Source organism: Pygocentrus nattereri, chromosome 20, assembly GCF_015220715.1.
Source record: "Pygocentrus nattereri isolate fPygNat1 chromosome 20, fPygNat1.pri, whole genome shotgun sequence".
NCBI classification, from domain to species: Eukaryota; Metazoa; Chordata; class Actinopteri; order Characiformes; family Serrasalmidae; genus Pygocentrus; species Pygocentrus nattereri.
In genome coordinates this window covers 27,755,745-27,777,903 of record NC_051230.1, presented here as the reverse complement: position 1 = coordinate 27,777,903, position 22,159 = coordinate 27,755,745, and the positions used below count along the sequence as shown (strand labels likewise).

The window sequence follows — 22,159 nt, the reverse complement described above, 5'->3', positions numbered from 1 at the left end:
CAGTCAAAGGGTAAGTGTTTCTCATCAGCCCCATTATGCAGTGCAGCAATGCAGCATTCCCCCTCTGCAGTGCTACTAATTCTGCAGCTGCCTCCGTCCCCTCACCATGCCTCATCATTTCAACAATGCTGTCTCCATGCTCGCATTAATTAGCCAATGCATGCTGAGTCCGAAATAGCTCCCTGTATGACAAATAGTGCTCCTCGCAGAGAGTGAAAGCCATTAGCTTATGCCCTTTCTTTCGCACTAGAATAGCAGTTGAGATACTCAGCTTTTTTACTAGCAGTGCTACCAGAAACGAATGTATGCCAGTGACACAAGAAAGTGAAGGTTGAGGTGCGACTGAAGGAATCGCTTTTTATAGCAGTCACTTCTGTACCCGTTATATAAATCATTGACACGTTTTGCTCCCCAGACCATCGTGGTGTTAGCGTTTCTCTTTCCGTTTGTTTTCATGCAGTTGGTGCTTTCAGGTTACAGAGCAGAATCATTAAACAAGCCTCTGCTTTGCCATTGCTGTCTTTGCTATGGTCATGGTTTAAGAAGAAAAAAAAAGAGTGGTAATAACTGTGTAGTTACAGGTGATCATATGCAACAACAGTGTAACTACTAACGACTAATCTGTTACAGATGACTCGCAGGCATACACCTTATATAATTACACGTGTATCACCTGTTTTTGCCTCATCAAGTGTATCTTAATAGTTGTAACAGCCCAGTCTCTCTCATGTAATTACACAAGGGTAGTAATAAAAATGTAATTACGTTTGTACAGCAATATTTTTCAGATGGTTTTCTTTCCAGCAGTAAAGGGAAGTATGTAATAACTTACGGTAAGAAATTACACTGTATCTGCCAGCTGTCCTAGCATTTATGTTGCTAGTGCTGCGACTCTGTAACCAGTTTCAGCTTTAATGTGACAGAGCAGCAGACGTTCTCTTACCTTAAAATGTAACTTTGACATTATGTATTAAATGTGTTACATTTCCCCCAAAGCAATGTCTATATTACCCCTCCATTATTACACAGTAACTACATATCAATTACACAGGAACTGTCCACTTACTTTAAAGTGTAACTTTAACACTGCACTACAGGTTCCTGTGTTGAAGTGTAATTACATGAGGCAAAACTAACACTGATACACATGTGGAATAACATAGGCTCTACTTCTGTAATTAACATTGGCTGAATCAACAGTACAGTGTTGTTACATGTGTTATTCATGTGTAACGACACAGTTATTAGATACACTCATGAATAAAGTTCTTGGAAAATAAAACATTTCTTTAAATGGGAAATTTCTCACAATATGTGCATATGGGTCTCATGTCTACTAAACACACTAAGCCTAGCTACACTGACGGTAGCTCAGCCTGGCCTCATGATGGTCATCTATACTATATATATCTATAACATATCACACTCACCGTCTTGTATTTCCACTCACTGGCCACTGCATGAGCTCCATCTATCTTTATCCACTGTATACATGTAGAATTACAGACTGGAGCCCATTTGTTGCCGCACATATTGTCAGTTGTCCTTTACTTCATTCGTCAGAGGTCCATTTCAAACCAAAAGGCCGCTGTTGTCCAGGTATTATTTGAGTAGTGATCGTCAGTGCCACTGCTAGGTTGGGAGTGGCCTGCCAACTAAAAACATCCAGCCAAGAGGGGCTCTGTGGTATGAAACTGAGCGCTTATGAAGAGTTTTCCCAGGTGTTTTCCCACCTAGTTCGTTTGCTATGGTCTGGACCATAGTTTGGGTTTTGTATTGGTTTCCTTTTCTTCAGTTGGTTTCATGCTGCAACAGCTACATTTTGTAGGGATTCAAGTGCTCTGTTACTTTCACATTTGCCACTTGAAGCCAAGACAATCTTACTTTGCATGAAAGTTAAGACGCCTAACGTCTATATGCATCACAGGCAAAGCAATAATAATAAACTTTAATGTATATTTGCTTCTTTGGTTTTTCAATTTGAATGTAATCAGTTAGGTCGACAATGCAATGCGTTCTGCAACCCGTGCGCCGACAACAACAGCATTGCTCTGCTATTATTCCATTGCTTGTCTGCTGTTATTAGAAGCAGCTTGTGTTGCAAGAATCAAATGTAAAAGCAAGCAGATTATTTGGGCAGTACAGTGCTAAAGTGCTGCTAAAAGAAGCAGAAAATCATGCTTTTATGTGGAACGTCCTTGTTTAATGTGGACCATCATAAAAACACATTCCCTGCTGCAGAGAACTGAACGAGGGTTTAGTTGGAAGCCGCCCGAGACCCGTTATTTTAGATGGGCAATGGTTTATTATTTTACTGCACGCTCACATACGGGTGGAGTTTTCACCCTTGTCCAAATGGGCCCGGACTACTAGAAAAAATTTGACAGGTTTGCATCAACTGAGGTAGGTGTAAAGGAACCTTACTGTGCTCCATGCGGGACCTGATAGGGGTTTCTAATAATGTCAGGAAGAAAGTTATGGGATGAAAGTTTGCACGCTTTCCTGATTTCTTTTCCCAAGCGTATCAAAGAATGTGTTCTGAGTGCAAGGCGAGGAGCATGGGGGGGGCCTCGTTAATTGACTCCACCTGCCTTCCCAGGATGCCATTGGCCAAAGCCTCCCCTGTGGTGACAGGCTGACAGCAAAGAGAAAAGTTTGACAGGAGTTGAGACAGAGCCAAACCCTACAAACATGTGGAACGGATCAGCAGACAGTTTGCTATGGGAAGCATTTTCTTTCCCTAAACGCATTTTTCCTGATTTGTTTTTGGAGATTTCTCACAGTCTGAGCAAGCACAATGTTTTATTCATTACCCTTATAAACATTTGTCTTGTGATGTTTTTTCTCTTTTTTATAGTTCATTGAAGCGTAGGTTACATTTATCTAACAGGGTGGGCAGCAGGAGATATGAGAAGCAACATAGATTGGGTTTTTACCTCTCATGCATACATTCTAAATCAGAATCATAAAACAGAAGAACTGCAGACCAAGTCATAGAGATTCTCCAGACTTTGACCATGTTTTGTTCATTGTTGGTGAACAGCTGTGAAGCCAAAATAAATGACTCCCTCATTATTTTTAACACAATTAACACGTTTTCCTTCCACAGTAGTCCAGGATAAATCCCAGCTGCTAGCATATTACATATTGTTGAGATAGAATCCACTGGCCTACTTGTTTGACTGTATATATGACGTGTGAGGTTACAGTAATTAGTGTAAATATACAACCACTGTTGGCCTCAGAACCCTGCATTCACATGATGAAAATAACATTGTATTACTGATTAAGCTTATTTTGTCCATTAATCAACAACCCCATTTCCAAAAAAGTTGGGATGCTGTGCAGAATGTCAATAAACATATAATGCACACACGCAAAGCCGCTTCTCCTTCTGGGTCGCAGGGTGCTGGAGCCTATCCCAGCTGTCAGCATCTCATGCGATGATGTGCAAATCATGTAAACCATTTTTAAATACTGCAAAGACATCAAATGTTGAAAGTGAGAAATTGTACTGTTTTTTTTTTAAATACATGCCCTTGTTTCATTTCATGGCAGTAACACGTTCCAAAAAAGTTGGGGCATGTTTACTACTGTGTTTCATCACCTCTTCTTTTAACACCACTCTGTAAGTGTTTGGGAACTAAGAGACCAATGGCTGTAGTCTTAAAAGCAAAATGTTTTCTCATTCTTGTTTGAAATGTTATGTTATTTCAGCTACTCAACAGTTTTGGGGCTCATTTGTTGTGTTTTTCATTTCAAAACCCTCCAAATGTTATCAGTGACAGGTCTGAACTGCAGGCAGGCCAGTTTAGCACCCGGCTCTGCATGCAGGATGTGGTTTGACATCCCCTATACATCATAAATGTTGGCTTTTGAACTGTGCACTGACAACAAGGTGATTTTCACAGACAGTGGGTTTTGTTTCCATGCAGTGGTTTCCACCACAGAATCCTGTCTGTTTTTAATGGAATGTGTTGATTGGGATGTGTTGTTGTCATCAAATTAAAAATGGGCCTACATTTTTCAAAAAGCAGTAGAATTTCTCAGTTTCAACATCTGATATGTTGTCTTTGAAGCAATTAAATATAACGTTTAAATCATTTGCACGTCACTGCATTTAGATTTTCCTCAGTGTTGGTGTTGTTGCTACAAAATAATGCACAATGCATAATGAATGATGTTTTGAGTTGACTTGCAATTACATGTAGTTTTGCACTGGAGCTACAAGGCTAATGTAGCTAACAAGTAAGATGGTTAAATAATCTCAAGCTGACTTGCTTATGTGGTTTCTGACAGTGTATGTCATACTGGTATCTATAACAATAGTCAAAGCTCAGATTGGCTGCAACAGTTTTTGAGACATGCAACATACTTTTGTAGATTTTTATAGAAAACTGTATTTCAGCAGGTCCAGTACAAGGTAGTTGCCTACGGAGAACAAATCCAAGGGGCAGAGAATGTGATGGCAGTGCGGGCGGTCCTGCTGGGTGTTTGAGCTGTGTTTTATTTACAGCCCTTTGCAGCAAGGTCCCATAATGCAATGCTGTGGCAGCATGGCCTAATGCCCAGCAGTAATGAAGTGTGTATTTACGGGATGGCCTGAGGACAGTAACCTACAGCGGTCGTCCGTGTGGCCGCTGTTAATTCCACCGTGGCATTCCTGGAATGACTGAATATTCACAGACCTGTTTGGCATGTGCGTTGAGCAGTAGCCAAATCAGAAGTGACTGGCCTGTCCAGTTCAGGGGAGGGTCAGTCTGTGATTTGTTTTGCGTTCTTAATCAGGCTCACATCTCTTGTTCCGGCCTGTCTCTCACTTTCTCTTTTTGGCTAGCTTGCTTTTGCCCAACACCCACTCCCTTGGCAAACGCCCACATCCTCAGATCATAATTTGTCCACAAACTGACAGACTCACTGACCCTCTCTTGCTCTTTCTCTCTGCTGGTATGAGTGTATCAGGCACAGGGTTTTTAGTGTCACTGCTAGTTTGAGAGTGGTACTCTAACCAAAGATTTCCAGCCAAGAGCAACTGTGTGGTCAGATACTGACCACTGATGAAGGGCTGGGCATCAAATGTGCATCTAACTTCACAGCAGCAAATCGACTAATACTAAACATTTCTAATAACAACCTTTCAAGAAATAACCTCAGTAATTGGTTCAAAGGTTGGTGTGGCTGGTAGTCAAGTGGTAGGCAAATATCCAAAGGTTGTGGGTTTAAATCTCAGGACTGACTAGGTATAGCTGGTTGAGCCCATGGGCAAGGCACAATCCTCCCCCCACTGTCCTAAGCAGGTCATAGTCAGGCAAGAAAATTCCTTTGTGGGATCGATCGAAGTACAAATCGTAAGAGAGGAGGTATCTTTTTTTACTTTGCTTTGCCTTTTTTTGACAAGAAAAGCATCAACTCACATGCCAGTGGGGCAGTCATGGGCTGGAGGTTAGGGAACCAGCCTCGTGACCGGAAAGTCGACGGTACGATCCCCTGAGCCGACAACACATGACTGAGGTGTCCTTGAGCAAGACAGCTAACCCCCAACTGCTTCCCGGGTGCTGCAGATTGGCCTGCCCACCGCTCCGGGCAAGTGTGCTCACTGGAGTATATGTGGTGTTTCACTTCACGGATGGGTTAAATGCAGAGGTGAAATTTCCCTGTTGTGGGACCATTAAGGGTCTCTTAATCTTAATGCCACCTCTGTGTTTGGTCCCACAGAGTTAAACATCATTATTTCACAATCTAGCACTTAAAGCACTAGCTTAGGCAGAAGATTGCAGTGGTTTTAGAAGCACATGTCCCAATGTCTGTTCTCAACAGCTTTAGAGGTGGAGCTTACAAGTACTGTACCACCTGTAATGTAGTAATGAGACTGATTACTACACATGCATTTCAGTAACTGTAAACAGAGACATATGTTGGACCCTTATGGTGGAGCATAACTGGACCCTCATACCTGCTAAGCAAGGACCATGCTATAGCGCAGATAAAAAGGGACTGTTTCCATGGCATCTTTCTCAACTCTGGATATAAATGTGTATGTGTGATTGTGACATTTCCCTTTGTGCCTGAAGGAGAATGAAGCAGGGAAAATATCAAATAGCATGAATAACGTGCACTCTGAAAATTTGCCAGAGCCATCTGCAGCAAATTGCTCTTACCTTTTTACTTGATCCATTTTGTTCCTTTTTGTAGCAAAGCTGTATTACAGTTTTTAAAATGTACCCTTCAGAAATGGTTGAAAAGTAGATGGTCGGTGTATGACCAGAAAAAAAGTCAGCGTGTATATGTTGCGTATAATGTTGTAGATGGTATTGTAGATGTTGTAGATGATATTGTAGAGTGCCCTTTTTATGCTGTTTGTCCACTTTGTTAGAAAGCCCTACCTTGTAGCTTCACCTTGCTCTTGGAGAGTTAGAGGTGGAGACTGAGTTTGTCTTCTCTCTCGCTCTTTATCAGTGCATGGAAATCAAACTTAAAGTTCTTGTAAACTAACGGAAAGGTCAAGTGGACATCACAAGCGAACTTACTATGATTACTCTAATTTCTCATAACATCACAGGCCAGTGATATATCTTCTGGAAAATGCTAAATGTATGGGTGTGTACTTAATAATAGAGTAACTGCAGAAAATCTGAATTTGTCAGAAATCTGATCAACATGTTTACATGCACTTGAGTAAACAGATAATGGGAAACTCCAGGTCTATATGAGTCAGGCAGTAATCAGATTTCTGCTTTGCAACCAGCCAATAAACTCAGAAGATGACGTGACCTAAACGTAATGTAAAACTCAAACTTAATGCCACAGCTTTTTTTTTTTTTTTTAAAACATTGAGCCACTTTACCTCCTGAAAACAGGAACATACATCACCTAAAAGATGAAGAATATTTGAATCCTTTATTTCATGTTTGGTTTTCAGCAGGAGTGTTTGACTTAGAAATCCAAAAGAAATCTGAGTAAGAGTTTACATGCAATGAGAATTCCTGAAATAAAATCCAGCTGTCTTTATTGGATTTCTTAATTGATTTTCTAGATTGGAGTTTACATGACCATTTGAATAATCGGATAACTGCAAAAAATCTGATTATGACTGGATTATTGCGTGCATGTAAACACAGTCTATTTCTCCAGTATCTCAACAGGAGTTCTGTGGTTAGACAGTATTGATGATTTAGGTAGATGCTATAACGGGCTGATGATGTGTGCATTAGACCTGTGAGACCTGTGTACACATACTATTGTCCAATTGCACCGCAGATAGTATCATGAGGTTAGCCAATTTGTTTTTTCAGCATGCATAAGAGGAAGGTGGACCTCAACTCTGCTATTATCCTATACTGAATATACACTCACTCTCAGAATCACAGCGCTTTTCTCTAGTAACCTGTTGTTTCAACATGGCAAGTAATGTAGCAATGCCACTCAGAGCTCTGCTCAAACCGGAGAGCCTAACTTTTTTGTTGTGGTTTGGTAAAACTGCACATTAATTACTTTAATAAATTACTTTAAGTAATAAAATGATCTATGCTGACTGTGTTAAAGTTAGCCTGCATGCTAATTTAACTGTAACCTTATTACAGTACTATTATTGTAAGGTTGGGTTATATTACATTCTCTTTTAGTTTTGAACAACTTTGATGGAACCACATCAGTCACTTGAGCCAGCGTTTCACAAAGAAGCTTGTTCTGTCTGTAGGAGGCTGCAGCACGGCTTTATCGGTTTAGCAAGCATGACAGCAAGACATAAAAGAAAAGTCTTGCCTCCAGCTGCTGTAAAATGTTCTGAAGCCACACTATGTGTAGGGATTGATATAGAACATGGACTATATTCCAAATTCATAGCCACTGCAGTTTGTTTACGATGATTCCCGATAGTAAATCGGCTAAACTCGCTTGTGCCTCACAACAGTGGGGCTACAATCTGTAAGTGTACACCTATATTGTAAGTCCATAAGGTAGGTGGAGTTCAAAGTGGCCAGTAAGTGGAAGTACAAGCTAGATATTTCGTGAAAAGTGGCTGGTGAGTAAGGACTGGTTTTGCTGTTTGGAAGGCTCTGTTATTGCAGTGAAATTGGTCTGCATGCTCTCCTTGAATAAGCCTTTAAATGGTCTTTATACTCCCATGAACTGGCTCTGGTGTTGGCACTACACTTATGTTACACATGCACACACACAACTTCAACTGTGCCCAGAAGTCTGACTAGTTTAAGAGACCTCAGAACGAAAAAACACTTTTATAACGTTCCCCTTCTGGTCTCAAATCTCTGGTCTCCAGAGATTTTCTCAACAGTTCTACTATGCTTTAGTAAATGCTAATCCAAAGTAATTTTTTTATTCCAATGGGGCTCTTTCAGTGTTGAGAGGGCTGAGGGAGAGGACAGCAAACTGTTTCTTTTTGTAGCAGGACATCCTGGCATGCAGCAAAAAGTGAATTGTGGAGTAATTTTAGGGAGCCAACTTTGACATTTCAAACTTCTGTTTGTGGGATGGAAATGTGGAGTGAAAATGTCACATTTTCAGAACTACCCTCACTGGCCACTTTATTACAGACCTTTAACTCAGAGACCTAGTTTGCTTGTGTACAAAGATCGAAGCTCATCAGCACTTTACATACATACTACCATGTCAGTGTTACTGCTGCGCTGAGGATGGTGCACCACCTGAATGAGATCTGACAGCAGCTGTGGCTGGAAAATGACCAGTGATGAAGGAAGTGATCTGTACAATTTTTTAAGAGGACCTATAAGGTAGGGGGAACTCAAACAGTGACCAATGAGTGGAAGCACAAAGAAGTCGTTTCTGATAAAGACAAATTGTGGTGAGATCAAAACATATTTTTCCAAAATATGTTTGCAAAACCACGTACCGTCTGAAAGTGGGAAGCCACTTTCTTGTCCTTGTGATCTCTTATACAACAGTGCAGTGTGGATCTTGCGTTACTGTTGCACTCTGTCATGCAGAATTTAGTGCTTAGTTAAGACTCTCACTACTGCTTTTGCCTAACCAAATGTGAAAAACATTCACAGGAATGCACTGGCTTGTCTGCCAACAATGTAGGAGACTTCATTGTTTCAGTATAGAATCAAAACGCAGTTGCTTGCACTGATTCTTTCTACTTCCACGAACTTGACTTGGGTAATAGTAATATATTATTTGAGTAATCATACAGGGTGATTCAAAAAGATTCATCCAATTTCAAAGCGGCATATTTTTACAACCATGAAGCGTCCAGGAACCAATCACATACCAATCGAATGAGGGGTTCATAGAGTTTCTGACTGTCACCGGAAGATGGCTCATTTCAATCTGCAAGGAGATGGAGACCCCTGAGTAGTAAGCATTTTGTGTTCCCCACTTCAATAAGAGTGAACCTGTAATAACTGCAACATGATTTTCGGCAGTGAACCTCCAACAGGTCAGCGCATTCGTCATCGGTTCCTCAACACTGGATGATCTCTGAAATTGCATTGAAAGAGCAGTGAGTACAGTGACACCCAACATGCTCAGTCGAGCATAGAATGAATTTGACTAATGGTATTGACATTGTCTGTGCAGCTGGAGGAGGTTCATACTGAGCACTTGTAAAATTACATAAACTTTATGCTCATTTAAACCATTCACAGTTTATTGCATTGTTCTGTAATGATTTACGAGTGAAATAAGTCATTTTGAAATTGGATGAATTCTTTTGAATCACTCTGTATATACAATAGTCCGAAGCTAAAAGCAGCCTAACCAAAGGAAAAGATTCCAGAGAAAGTCCAGAGTTCCTTACTTCTCTTTTTTCTTTTTCTCCATTTCAGTCTGAAAGCAAGAGATGACTCAGAAGTGAATCAGCAGTGGTTTGACTGACAGGCGGCTCGGTGGGAAACGAAGCCTCGAGACAGAGAAAGTCTGATAACAGAAGTGAAATTACCACCTTTCGGTCAGCAAAGAGGATCATCTTTCTCAACATGGCCTCCACCACTGAATCGTTTTGGACGTAGAGGGAGTCACTGGACAGTCACACCTGAAGTGACAGAAGTGTTTAGTCGACTTTAGACTGCAGACAAACAGCTGGAGCCAAATGCTCTCCAGTGCCCTAGTTGTAGCAACATCAGTCCATGGAGCTAAAGAGGAAACAAAACAGGGCACTTTGAGACCCTTTAAGAAAGTTTTTATTCTCAACTCCATTTCAAGTCGTTGAATTTTGATTCCATATAGTTGCTGAATTCAGTTGAATGCCCTCAGTATCCAACCCCTTGCATCCAGACAATTTTAGGGAACATTGTGGAACATTTCCTGTTGGCTTGTTAACTCTGTTCTTTAGTTGACCGACAGACAGCTTGAGGTGAATGCTCTCAATGTCGTCCCTTAGCAACTTCAGTCTGTGGAGCTAAAGAGGAAATCCTGGACAATTTTGGGGAACCTTGTGGAACGTTTTTGTAGGAACGTTCGCTCCTCTCCCTTTCATGTTTGTTCGAGGCCCAAGTGTGCGGCTGGAGGCTCCATCATGGCCAGGGCCCTGCTGAAGATCCAGCGCTACTTCCGTCGGAAGCCCGTCCGCTTCTTCTCCTTCATCCTTCTCTACCTCACTGCCGGCAGCCTTGTTTTCCTCCACTCTGGATTTTCCGGTGACAGTGGCCAGGCTGGCCGTGACCCGCTCACCTTGGCTGAGAATGGGCCTTTGTCCTCGGAGAGCCGTGGTCTGGGGCTCATCGGCAGAGTGTTTAAGGACACACGGAGGGCTGCTAGGTTCGGGCCGCCCTGGATGAAGGGGAACGGGCAGGACGGCCCGGCGTGGGTCAGCGCAGGCAGCAGGAGCCGAGGTGCCAAAGGGAAAAACACCAAAGAGACAGAGGACGGGAGAGGTAAGAAAAGGCTGATGACTATGAAATTACTGACGGCGAATGAATTGGGTTCAAAATGTAATCTAGTTCATTCTATTTCAATATGTGTATTGTTCATGCATAAAAAGAATCAAAACAAATGAAGCAGTTACCAGAACCACTGCGGTAATGTTGGACGCTAAGCTTATGATTCATGCTTGAAAGTGGTTGCAGTCTGTCTGATTATCTGATCGTGTTGCCCTTGGCGACACTTATTAGGGGCTGCGCCTCCATTTCTGGAAAGCTGCTTATGAAAAGCCAAACATTGAACTGAACACATTTTTCTACCTGGTTAAAATGTAGGGAATTTTCCTCTGAAAATTAGGGTTTTGTCTCAGCTAGTCAACAGAATAATAAAGTAATTCATTACACAGAGGTACATTTAGTTATTTGCATAGGCGCCACAGCATGATATTCAGTAACACAACTATTGTCAGTAGAGTCACTGGAACAAATGGCAATATTCAAATGGAAATCAGCAGTTGGGTCTATAATGAAGTGGTGTCTGCGGGGAAAGGATGTCCCTGTACATGTCATTTCATCTACCTGGGCAACAATACATTAGCAGAAGGGTCAGAATACATTCAAAGGGTCAGTGGTGATTCCTGGCACGGGCGGTTACTTAACAAGGGAGACACTGGTGCTCCTGGTTTCCTGTTTTATGTCTCAGTTCCTGCCAGACTGCTCAGTATCTAAAAATATAATTACAATATATAAAATTAATACTAATATTAATTGATTCTGGGTTCTGGACAGTCATGGGCTGGAGGTTAGGAGCCAGTCTTGTGACCAGAAGGTCGCCGGTATGATCCCCTGAGCCAACAGTCCATAACTGAAGTGCCCTTGAGCAAGGCACCTAACCCCCAATTGCTCCCTGTGTGTCGTGGATAGGGCTGCCCACCAGTCCAGGCAAGTGTGTTCACTGCCCTCTAGTGTGTGCATTCACTAGTGTGAATATGGTGTTTCACTGGGTTAAAATGCAGAGGTTAAATTTCCCTGTTGTGGGCCTTATAACGGTCACTTAACAGTGCACACACACATACACCTTCAACTAAAGCTCAGGCAACTTTCTTTGCTCTTTAGCTGATGTTGTCTTCAGAATTAAGACAGTGAATAAAAGTCACATATGAAATAACGTTAAATAATAGTGAACATAGCAAATACTTTGGCTAATAAACTACCCTCCTGTTTTATTAATGAGATCCAACATGTGTTAATGACACCCGATGTGGGTCAATAGCAGTTTCATTTCTTTTAGTGATGCATACCAAAGGTAATAGCGCCCATTAAGAAAAACCATATGCATGCTCAACATGAGTGAGTGAGTTACAACTCAAGGTCCATATACTTTACATAAAAACTATGATACATGTTCAGCCATTATAGTGGAGGTGCTTTGGATTTCTGTGGGTAGCCAAGTTTTATCATTGTATTCCAAAGTTTCAACCCATCCAAACCAGTGATCTTGAGGGGCCAGCTATGTTCTTTTTGTTAAACTTCCACTGCTGGATTGCATTGAAATCTGTCTGAAAAGAGGGTACCACCTCTCTGAAACCCACTCTCAAATTTTTAATGCTCTTTTACCATTCTGAGGATGAATGGTACCACAAGCAAAATAACATCATTAGCTAACAAACAGGTTTTCCTTTGTATCTGCATGTTTAATTATACCTTTTCGTGGGGACTTGATAACTTACATTAAATCCATTGGGTAACAACAGGCTTCTTGTCCATTGGACAGTGTTGACCAGGTATTAGAGTGGTTTAGGGCCCCTAGGGCACCAGATAGGTCTGGCCAACCACTGCAAAAGATGGCTCAAGTCTACTGCTTCTTCTCAGTTATTAGCAATCATTATGTACGGTATAAATCTGTTTCTGGCACACTAAAGGAATAGTTTAAAGGAAAATTCACACAGTTACGCTATCCAAGACATTTGGTGTTAGAAGTTCTCTTCTTTCTGTACTGGAAAAATGATGTTAATGGCCAGAGCAGCTATCAAAAAAGCTTTTAGTTTATAGCCATCAGTTAGCACTGTGCGAACTAATAGCTAAATACTTAATCACATACATCCAACCAAGTTGTTAACTGAACTCAAATAGACTTTTTAATGCGGTTCCTGAAACTGTTCTCTATAAAAACTGTTTGATTCAAATGTGTGATATTTTAGGCATACAGTTAGCACCGTGCAATATAACTTTCCACTTCTTGTTAGCTTCATAGCTGCAGTACAGAACTAAAAAAGCAAACATGCTGTAGATCAGGGGTGCTTGGTCCTGCAAGTATAGCACCAAATCTAAACTATCACAAGAACAAGGTAAGAAAGACCGTTACTAGTATCTGTACATTAGAGCCAGCTGTGTTGGGCAAACCTGTCTTAGGTTATCGTCTAGATTCTGTGGAAAACTATGTAAATTGCTAATAACTGAGAAGAATGAGTAAATGTTATCCATTCTTTGGAGTAGTGGGCCAAACCTATTTGGCTATTTGCTTCTTTAGATTTGTACTGGAGCTACAAGGATAACAAATAATGTAAGCTTTTAATGGAACAATTTGCCATTAGCATTGTGCAAACTGAATGGGTACATCATAACATGCTTTCCTCAAAGCATCAGCTTTTTATTTCAAATTTTAGAAACTGCATAAAATGTCTATTTGAGACTACTTAACAGCATGGTTTGAGGCAAGTGTATAATCAGACATTTAGGCTTTCAGTTCACAGTTGGCAGTTGCTAATTGGTGGTTGTCAGCTACATTGGACATGAACATCATATCTCCATTGCAGAGCTTAAGCAGAGTTTGGACACCAAAGAATCTGTTGATATTTTATGTTAAGCATCTGGGCTGATCCAATGCATCAGAGAAATGGGAAAAATTCTTTAGAACGGAATGTCATTAAGTGATTTGAGGCCACAATAAAGACTTGACCGGCAAGGTCACATACAACGTCACGACTGTCTTTGCATGCTAATGACTCACTACAGATGTGCTAATTGCTGCTCATGCCTCTTTCTCCGTCTCTCGCTCTCTCTCTGGGGAAAAAGATGAACATGTCTCATATTTGGCGTGTTTAATGGGAAGAGCAGTGCTTATGGCAGTGAAATGGTTCCTTTGTTAGAACAGGCTTAATTGGCGGAACAGGGTAGAGACAGCCAGACAAGTTAATGAGGTGAAGGGCTGTGGCCCTGTGACTGGGGGTTTGGGCCTGTCCTCCGACAGTCTGAGTTAACAATAAAAAAATGGAAAGAAATTAGATTTTGGATGTTTGTTTCCCTACTGCTGTTCTAGAAAGGCATTTAGGTTCACTGTTGCAGGACCTTGTTTGTTTCTTGTTTGTTTGATAATCCATTTTTGAACTGCAGGCCAAAAGTGTGGAAATAAGACCCAATCCCATTTCTTCTTTTTAGCCCTACCCCTTGTTGTCGAATGTCACCCTAACCCCTTGGAACTGAGGTACAAGGGGTAGCCCTACAAAATGGGACCCTCAAATAAAGAAAATGACTTCATTATCAGGCTACTGGCAGTGCTCTGTAGGTGATCTGGCTAGCAGATCAGTGAATTCAGTGATAGCAGAGGAGGGTAAAGTTCAGCTCCTCACTGCTGGGCTTTAGTTACATTTAGGGCATCATATATTTCCAAGGATGGGGTTTAAGACAGTTATTTATCATCACCCACCGCTAATTCTGTGGCAATACAAAGCTGAAGTCAGATATTGTCTCTGAAAAACCTCCGTTTGGAGGGCGGTGTAGCCCTAACACGTCACCCTACACCTCTATCTCAACAAAAATTGGCACACCTAACCCTAGATGTGAAGGGACAAAACAGAGGGCTAAGGGCTAAGTGGTAGAGGCAAGGGTGAAATGGGATTGGGCCTAAGTAGCAGTTTTTTGACGTTGTAAAACTATTTTAGAATGGTCAGTTTACCAGATGACCAACACTTTTTTGTAAAGGGGGAAGCCCTATTTTTCCATGACTGTCTCCAACATGAGAATAATTATATGGACCTCTCAGCACTGATATCAGGAAAATGTGAATAAAACTAATAGCCTTTAAGTTTCTGCCTTAATGGATCAATTATGCCAACTGACGACTGTTTTTAGTAACAACATGTTACATTTAATATCACATTTGTCAGTTTTGGCATCAATATTATATCAACATATAATCTGATTCTTTTCTGACAAAGATAAAAGGTACATTCTTCTTCTTCTTCTTTCGGCTGCTCCCTTTAGGGGTCGCCACAGTGGATCATCTGCCTCCATCTTGCCCTATCCATTGCCTCCTCTACTTTCACACCAACCATCTCCATGTCCACCTTCACTACATCCATAAACCTTCTCTGAGGTCTACCTCTTCTCTTCTACCTGGCAGCTCCATCTCCAACATTCTTTGCCCAATATATCCACTATTCCTCCTCAACACATGTCCAAACCATCTCAACCTGGCCTCTCTGGCTTTATCTCCAAACTGCTCCACCTTCACTGTCCCTCTGATCTGCTCATTTCTAATCTTGTCCATCCTTGTCACTCCCAACGAAAATTTCAGCATCTTCACCTCCGCCACCTCCAGCTCAGCCTCCTGTCTTTTAGACAGAGCCACAGTCTCCAAACCATACATCATAGCAGGGCGCACTACTGTCTTGTAAATCTTCAAAGATAAAAGGTACATTAAAGCATTTAAATTACCCAAAGGAAGTGTTACCAACAATGATGCCAGCTGGTGGATATCCTCCGTAAGAATTTGCTGATACAGGACAGAATTCAAGGTTCCTTCAAAAATAGCATGCAAATGAAGCAGTAAAACATTCCCACTTCTTCCCACTACCACTAAACTGTTCGAATGTTGGTTTAATATACCTTTTGTGGACTGCTCTACAGCAGACTTAAATGGACCCATGTTGTCCATAGAACAGTGTTCCAGCAGGCTTAGCGATTGTTCAGATGCTTTTTTTTTTTTTTTTGCAAACGTAAGATAAGATAAGATAGACTTTTATTATCCCACTGGGGGAAATTTGCATTGCACTGTGTTCAAATAGCTAAATAGCGTCACATAGGTCACTTAAGATGGCTCTTCTCTACTATCTTGGTTACGTCCATTAAGATTCATTTCCAAGGTAAGCTGGTCAGGCTCCTAAAACCCATTGACCCAACTGTTCTTTCAACCACAGGGAGATCCTAAAAAAGCTGGAAAAGGCTAGTACAGGGAGTGTTTCTGTCTCCTCTCATTAAGCTAATCCTCTGCCATGTTTAGACATCACAAACAGATGGTTCTGGAGCATAAAGCTGCAGTCTGAGATGAAACCACATGCCGCTCATTCTCCTCAACCACATGCAAAGTGTCTTCTACAATTAACATCTGATAAAGAAGAGCTGGCGGTGCTCAAGAGATCAGAATGTGTTTAATGTCGTAGAGAATGGTAATCCTCAGAGAGAAGGGCTCGACTGAATGCTAACAGCCGGGACCAGTTCTTGAAACCCTTTGTCGGGGTGGCTGCCAAGTCTCAAAATGAGGCTGTGGTCTCATTTAAAGGTGAAAGTGGTACAAAGTGTTGACCCAGCTGATTTCAGGTGTTTTCAAATCAGACTAATGCCACTTTCATATCTGGTCTTAGACATACATTTGGCCAAACAGTGAATTTGATGTCACTTGTTTTTGGGCTTAAACAAAGTGTCACTTGTTCTCGCTGGCGGTAATTTAGCTCTTGGTGAACGGTACCTCAGTCTGTCAGAACACTTGCAAACACTGCATTGTTACAGCTCTTCACTGTTAAAACTGGAGCTAATTCCTCCCTTTCTGTAACGCAGACCTGCAAAATGTTTGTGGCGTCTGACATCATCTCAGAGGATTCCGAACGAGAATTTCTCAGATTTGCATGGCAAACAGGAAAAGCAGCAACGATACAAATCAGATATCCCTCTCCTTACTTGCCATGTTTTCTAATCTAACTTCCTGCACGTGTCCCACGCAATCTGTAGATCCTGTTTATCTTCACAGACTTCAGTCGCTCACTTGTTTTCGTCTGAAAGATGCCCTGGATTCATTGTGTCATAGTTCTCAGTAGTCCCTCATGCTCTGAGGGAGTTTCTCATTTGAGTCTTGGTTCCGGCTCAAGTGGCGCTTCCTCATGCTCTTTGGTAGTTTGTCCTTTTGAGTCTTGATTCCCTCTCAAGTAGCGATTCCTCATGCTCTTTGGCCATTTTTCGTTTGAGTCTTGGTTCCCTCTCAAGTAGCGATTCCTCATGCTCTTTGGTAGTTTGTCCTTTTGAGTCTTGGTTCCCTCTCAAGTAGCGATTCCTCATGCTCTTTGGTAGTTTGTCCTTTTGAGTCTTGGTTCCTCTCAGAAGCTCTCAAATCAAGCACTGAAATGTCAAAAAATTATGTGAAGTTGAGCGTTCCATCAATTGAGTACAGATAAAACTCTCACCATTACATTTGTAAACATCCTGCTGAGAAATATTCAGTGAGTTTACAGAGAAATTCATCCTTGCCTTTTTACTAAATTTTATGGATGGCTGTTTGGTATCTTAAGAGTTGCTGGATAGAAAAAAGGCAAACATAACTGCTACAAATTTGGCCATCTAGTGTCAACATTATGATATATTTTAATTTCTTCATAAATCTCCTGGTGTCATAGCTACTGCTGCATGACGTTTTTGTTCACATTGACAGTATTTATTTGGAAAATGCATTTCAGTGCTAGTTTATTGCATTTCACTTTTATCAACAAAAATCAATCCACCTGAAGGAAGTGTTCTCATGAAGTTTGGCAATTCTATTTAAAAGTATTCCAAAAATATGCATGCAAATACATTGATGGAAACCTGGCTGAGGTTTGTTTTCTGCTTAGGGAGGTTTTCCACAGAAATTGCTACCCTCATCTTGCTCATTAGAATCCTGGACTCGTGTTCTTGTAAAGCTAAGGTGGGACTATGGGCCAGATTTATAACATTTATATGAAACAATCCTGTGGTAGTACCTTTGATCAATCTCATACAACGATTTTACTGTGGACTGTTAATGTTTATGTAACATGGGGCACCACCACCCTTTTCCCTCATTTGCACATGCCTTTAGCAATTCCTAACAGAACACTGTTCCTGTAGTTTTGTACTCTTTGGATTGACCATCATTGACCATCACTTGCTTGAGAAGGCTTGCAGATTGCCACAGACATTTCCTCTTAGAAATGTGAACATAGGAGCATGATGAAGTAAACAGCCACAGCAGCCCATACATGACAGTGATTTTACACAGTTAAGGGGTGTTGTTGTTCAATGAATAAAATAAAGACAAAATACAATAAAATACACCATAGTAATAATAAAATACCACAACAGCACAAGAAGTCTGGTGCTCTAATCAGTGCCACAATGACTTAATTACTGTGGCACACATTTGGCATGGCCCACCACAGTCAGCCAGTTTCATGAATGCAGCTCAAAGTTTCTTGTTAAAAGCCTTATACTTTGAACTGAATTAACATCGTGGATGTTTCCCTGCAGGTTTGTTGAAAGTAATGAGTTTGATAGACCATGCAAGTTCAAAAAACGAAGGAATGTCTAAAGTTGGTCAGTGTGCTTACAATTACACACTAAACAGAGACAGTATTACAAAAAAATGACATTAAAACACAATAGACTGAATTTGAAGTTTCAATTGAAAAATTGCTACAAAACACACACACTACTAACTTTTTGAATGCTCAGTTACTGCTGAATTTAACATACATGTTAGTTTTTGACATAAAACTAGGCATGTTGCCCTTTACATTTTATCTAAATTCCATGATGAATGGACCAAAAGAAACTATGTAAAATGACTTGGAAAAACTTCTGGTTCATTTGACTTACATTAAAAGTAGTTTTTTCCTTCTCCTGTAAAGTTACCTTTTTGGAGATACAAGGTTTTCTTCCAACAACAGCGATATGGAAAATGGCCTGTGCAAAAGTTATGGCACAATTTATTTTTCAGTATTTCCCCAGTATGTTAAACTTAGCAAATAAAGAGAAATTGTGCACCAGGATTTGTTGAAAAATATATGCAAGATGTGTTCCCTGTACTGGGAATGTTATTTTATTTGCTGTTTTCACAATTTCATACACTTATATTCTTATGATCAGCAAAGCATGTAATTTAGCCTAGGTTGCATATGGATATATGGGAAAGTCATAGTTATGAAGGTCTGCTTTTCAAGATTGGGGAGAACACGTTGAAAATGCAATGGCTAGATACTGCATACAAAATGTATTCAGTTAGAATACATTTAGAACGCAATTTCAATAAATAAAAACATTAAAAACGTTCATGGGAAAATGAAAATTGTGTTTCATTCACACTGTTCCTCATTGCTAGTGGTAGGTTGTTCTTTTAATTCTTCTGTTAACATATTTAATGAAAAAAAATCAATTACTCAAATAAATGCCAAAATTAATACATAATTCTCAGTGTTATTTTGGCTCTCATCACTTGCTTCACTCCTCTGCTGCTCCCATTATCCGATTGCGCTCTCATGACCCAAGCCAACTGGCCATATCCCAATAACAAAATCTTGGAAATGTGACTTTAAAGTGGGTAGCTGTGTGCTTCCATTTAATGGTAGGTATATAACTTGCCACTGACTGCATTCACAAGTCCAGTACAATACCAATGCTAAGCTTATGACTTACATGTGCACTACTGAAGAGACTGTTCAGTTCAGTCGTCCCTCAAAAGAGTTTACGCAAACTCAGCACACTCACCACAGTGATTTATCAGTCTACTCAGTCTTTAGCAGGACTTTCAGTGTTTGTAAAGAAGCCGTTTTTGAGTTCTTCTTCAGAGTATGCCTGTTATTTGCTTATTGTAGAATAGTTACTTAACAAGCAGTGTTGTTTCTTTGAAAGAAGCATATATATTTTTTACATTTTTTGGGTTTTCTAAAAAGTTTTCTAAAAGTATTCTCATCTAAAAAAGTTGGACTGAATGCAGATATAAATTTTTTGTGTTCTGAATACATATTCCCAATACTTGTATTGTCACAACCCTGCTGCTGTTGTCCAAATACGTTTACCTAACAAACTGCAATCACAACCTATTTATGATGTTCAGAGTAGTTTATTTTTACACACATATCCAAACATGTCTGTGGTGTTTTTTCCAATCTTCTGAATAAGCGTATGTAAATGATCCTGACCATGACCTCAGGAAGTAAAAAACAAAAAAAGGTTTTCCTTGTGGAGCACAGCCAGATAGTGATATTAATAATATTAGTAGGTTTTATTTTTAAGCTCAAGGTCGCTTTACGGAGCATCCAGAGCAGGCCAACAAAACAGCCAAGTATGAAACACAAGGATATAATAAAGAAAACAAAACAAGAGGATGTAAAGAAAACCAAACAATACAACCTGTATGTACAGTAATAACAAAAATAACAGAACAAAAAATAAATAAATAAATTAAAAAAATCACAGGAGATTCTAAGAAAAAAGCTGAATAAACAGTAAAAGACAAAGACAAACACAACACAAGGGAATAAAATAAACAGGACAGAAATGAGAGTGCAATGTATAACAAAGCTATGACATTAAGGTAAAAGAGAAGATATAGAGTGAAGAGTCACTCTGAGGTCAGTTTTATAAGAGGAAATGGATGAGCAATCACAAATGTGTTGGGAGTTCCAGAGCTTATGGTGTTCTGCACATTTGGTGTGGGTGAAAACTCTTACAGCTGAGTTTTGAATATGCTGCAATCTATTTAAGGTATTTGCAGGGAGACCAGTTAGAATAGAATTACTGTAATTAAGTTGAGAAGGGAACCAGCGTTTCCACATCTTTTAACTTGAATAGGGTGGCGAAGACGTGCAGTGTTACGGCGATGAAAAAGTAGATTTGGCAAGCAAGTTTATGTGAGATTTAAGTGTAAGCCAAATAATACACCAAGATTACTGATTGGCTGAGAAGGTTTAACAATAACAAACAATATCAAGGACAAAAATTGACCTTTGATATCTTAGACTAGTGTAACGTCAGCTTTATTTTCATTTAGTTTCAAAAATTTGGCATTCAAGCAGTTCTTTAGTCCAGAAATACATTGATTCAGGGAACTAGATGGAAAGTTGGTGATGGATTTAGTGATGGAAAAATCTGGGTGTCATCAGCATAACGAATAATTTGACCAAATGGGAGCATGTAAATTGAGAAAGGGATGGGACCCAGGACAGAACCCTGAGGCACCTTTTGAGTGATTGGGGTGGTAGAAGATTTCTGTTTACCTACTGTAGTAATAAATTGCTGTCAGTCAGTAAGGTAAGCTGCCTCCAGTCTGCCTCCTTCTGGTCAACTTACAACTTCATTCATTAACACTGCAAATGCAGGATCAGCTTTAACTCCTCTTTTTCCCCACTCCCATGGTCATTTCGATGGTGAAGGAGCATCTCCTAGATCAGCAGTCCATACTAGCTAAATACATGACCAAGAAGAGGTGGTACACCCAGAATGTTAATGTATATTCCAGTGGTTCAGGTTGTTCTCCATCTTATAAAGTTTCTTTATGATGAATTTTCACACAAATATGTGAATAACATCACCGATGAGACTCTGTACAGAATAATATGTAAGCTAGTCATTATATTTTACACTTCCAGTATCTATTAATAGTAAAAAATGATTAGTTACCCTGAGGCTGAGAGCGTAATTACACAACCCTACTTCTCTCTGCCAAGCTACATATAGGATTCAACGCTAAAGTGATAAAACTGGGTCACTAGAGCACTTCTGTACTTCTGAGCACTACAGTACTGTAAAGTGATCTGTATGATTTGTGCCGAAGACAGGCTGTCATGTTCCATCTACTTGACCACGAAACAGAACAAAGGGCAGCAGCGGAGATAGTCCATTTGGGGCACTACTCAACATGTAAAATTCATATTGTGCTAGAAAATATTTCTATAATGTATAGAAATGGATCATAATGCATAGTACATGTTAGAGTTGTGGTGCATAATGAAAGACATAGTAATGCGGTGGTATTACATAAGATTTCCATTTCTTTGAATGGGTGTCTGGTTTATGCAGCTCATGGTGAAGGCAGCAAGGTTTTATAAAATGACACTGTTTTGCCTAGGCTCAGATGTAGTTGTTCAGCCAAGACTTGTTTGGTGTCTGAGGTTTACTTCTTCAGTTTTGCACTGGAGTTATAATGCGACTAAAAAGTAATGGAAGCTTAAGCTCCACCAGACTGCACGCCTAAATCATCACACACCGGCCTCCAACACTGTTGAGTTAAGTAATCTTGAGTAGACTAGCTTATTTGGTTT

General features: G+C 40.3%; 1 protein-coding gene across 2 annotated transcripts in view; it reads left to right on the top strand.

Annotated features, from left to right (window-relative positions):
• The window catches only part of wscd2 (WSC domain containing 2), a 101,429-nt gene that overhangs the window by 40,636 nt on the left and 38,634 nt on the right, over positions 1–22,159 (top strand). For both annotated transcript variants that reach the window (XM_017716699.2, XM_017716701.2), the window contains exon 3: positions 9,804–10,850. In XM_017716699.2, the coding sequence (XP_017572188.1) occupies positions 10,493–10,850 (358 nt within the window). In that variant the 5' untranslated portion in view covers positions 9,804–10,492. The remainder of the gene's footprint in view (positions 1–9,803; positions 10,851–22,159) is intronic.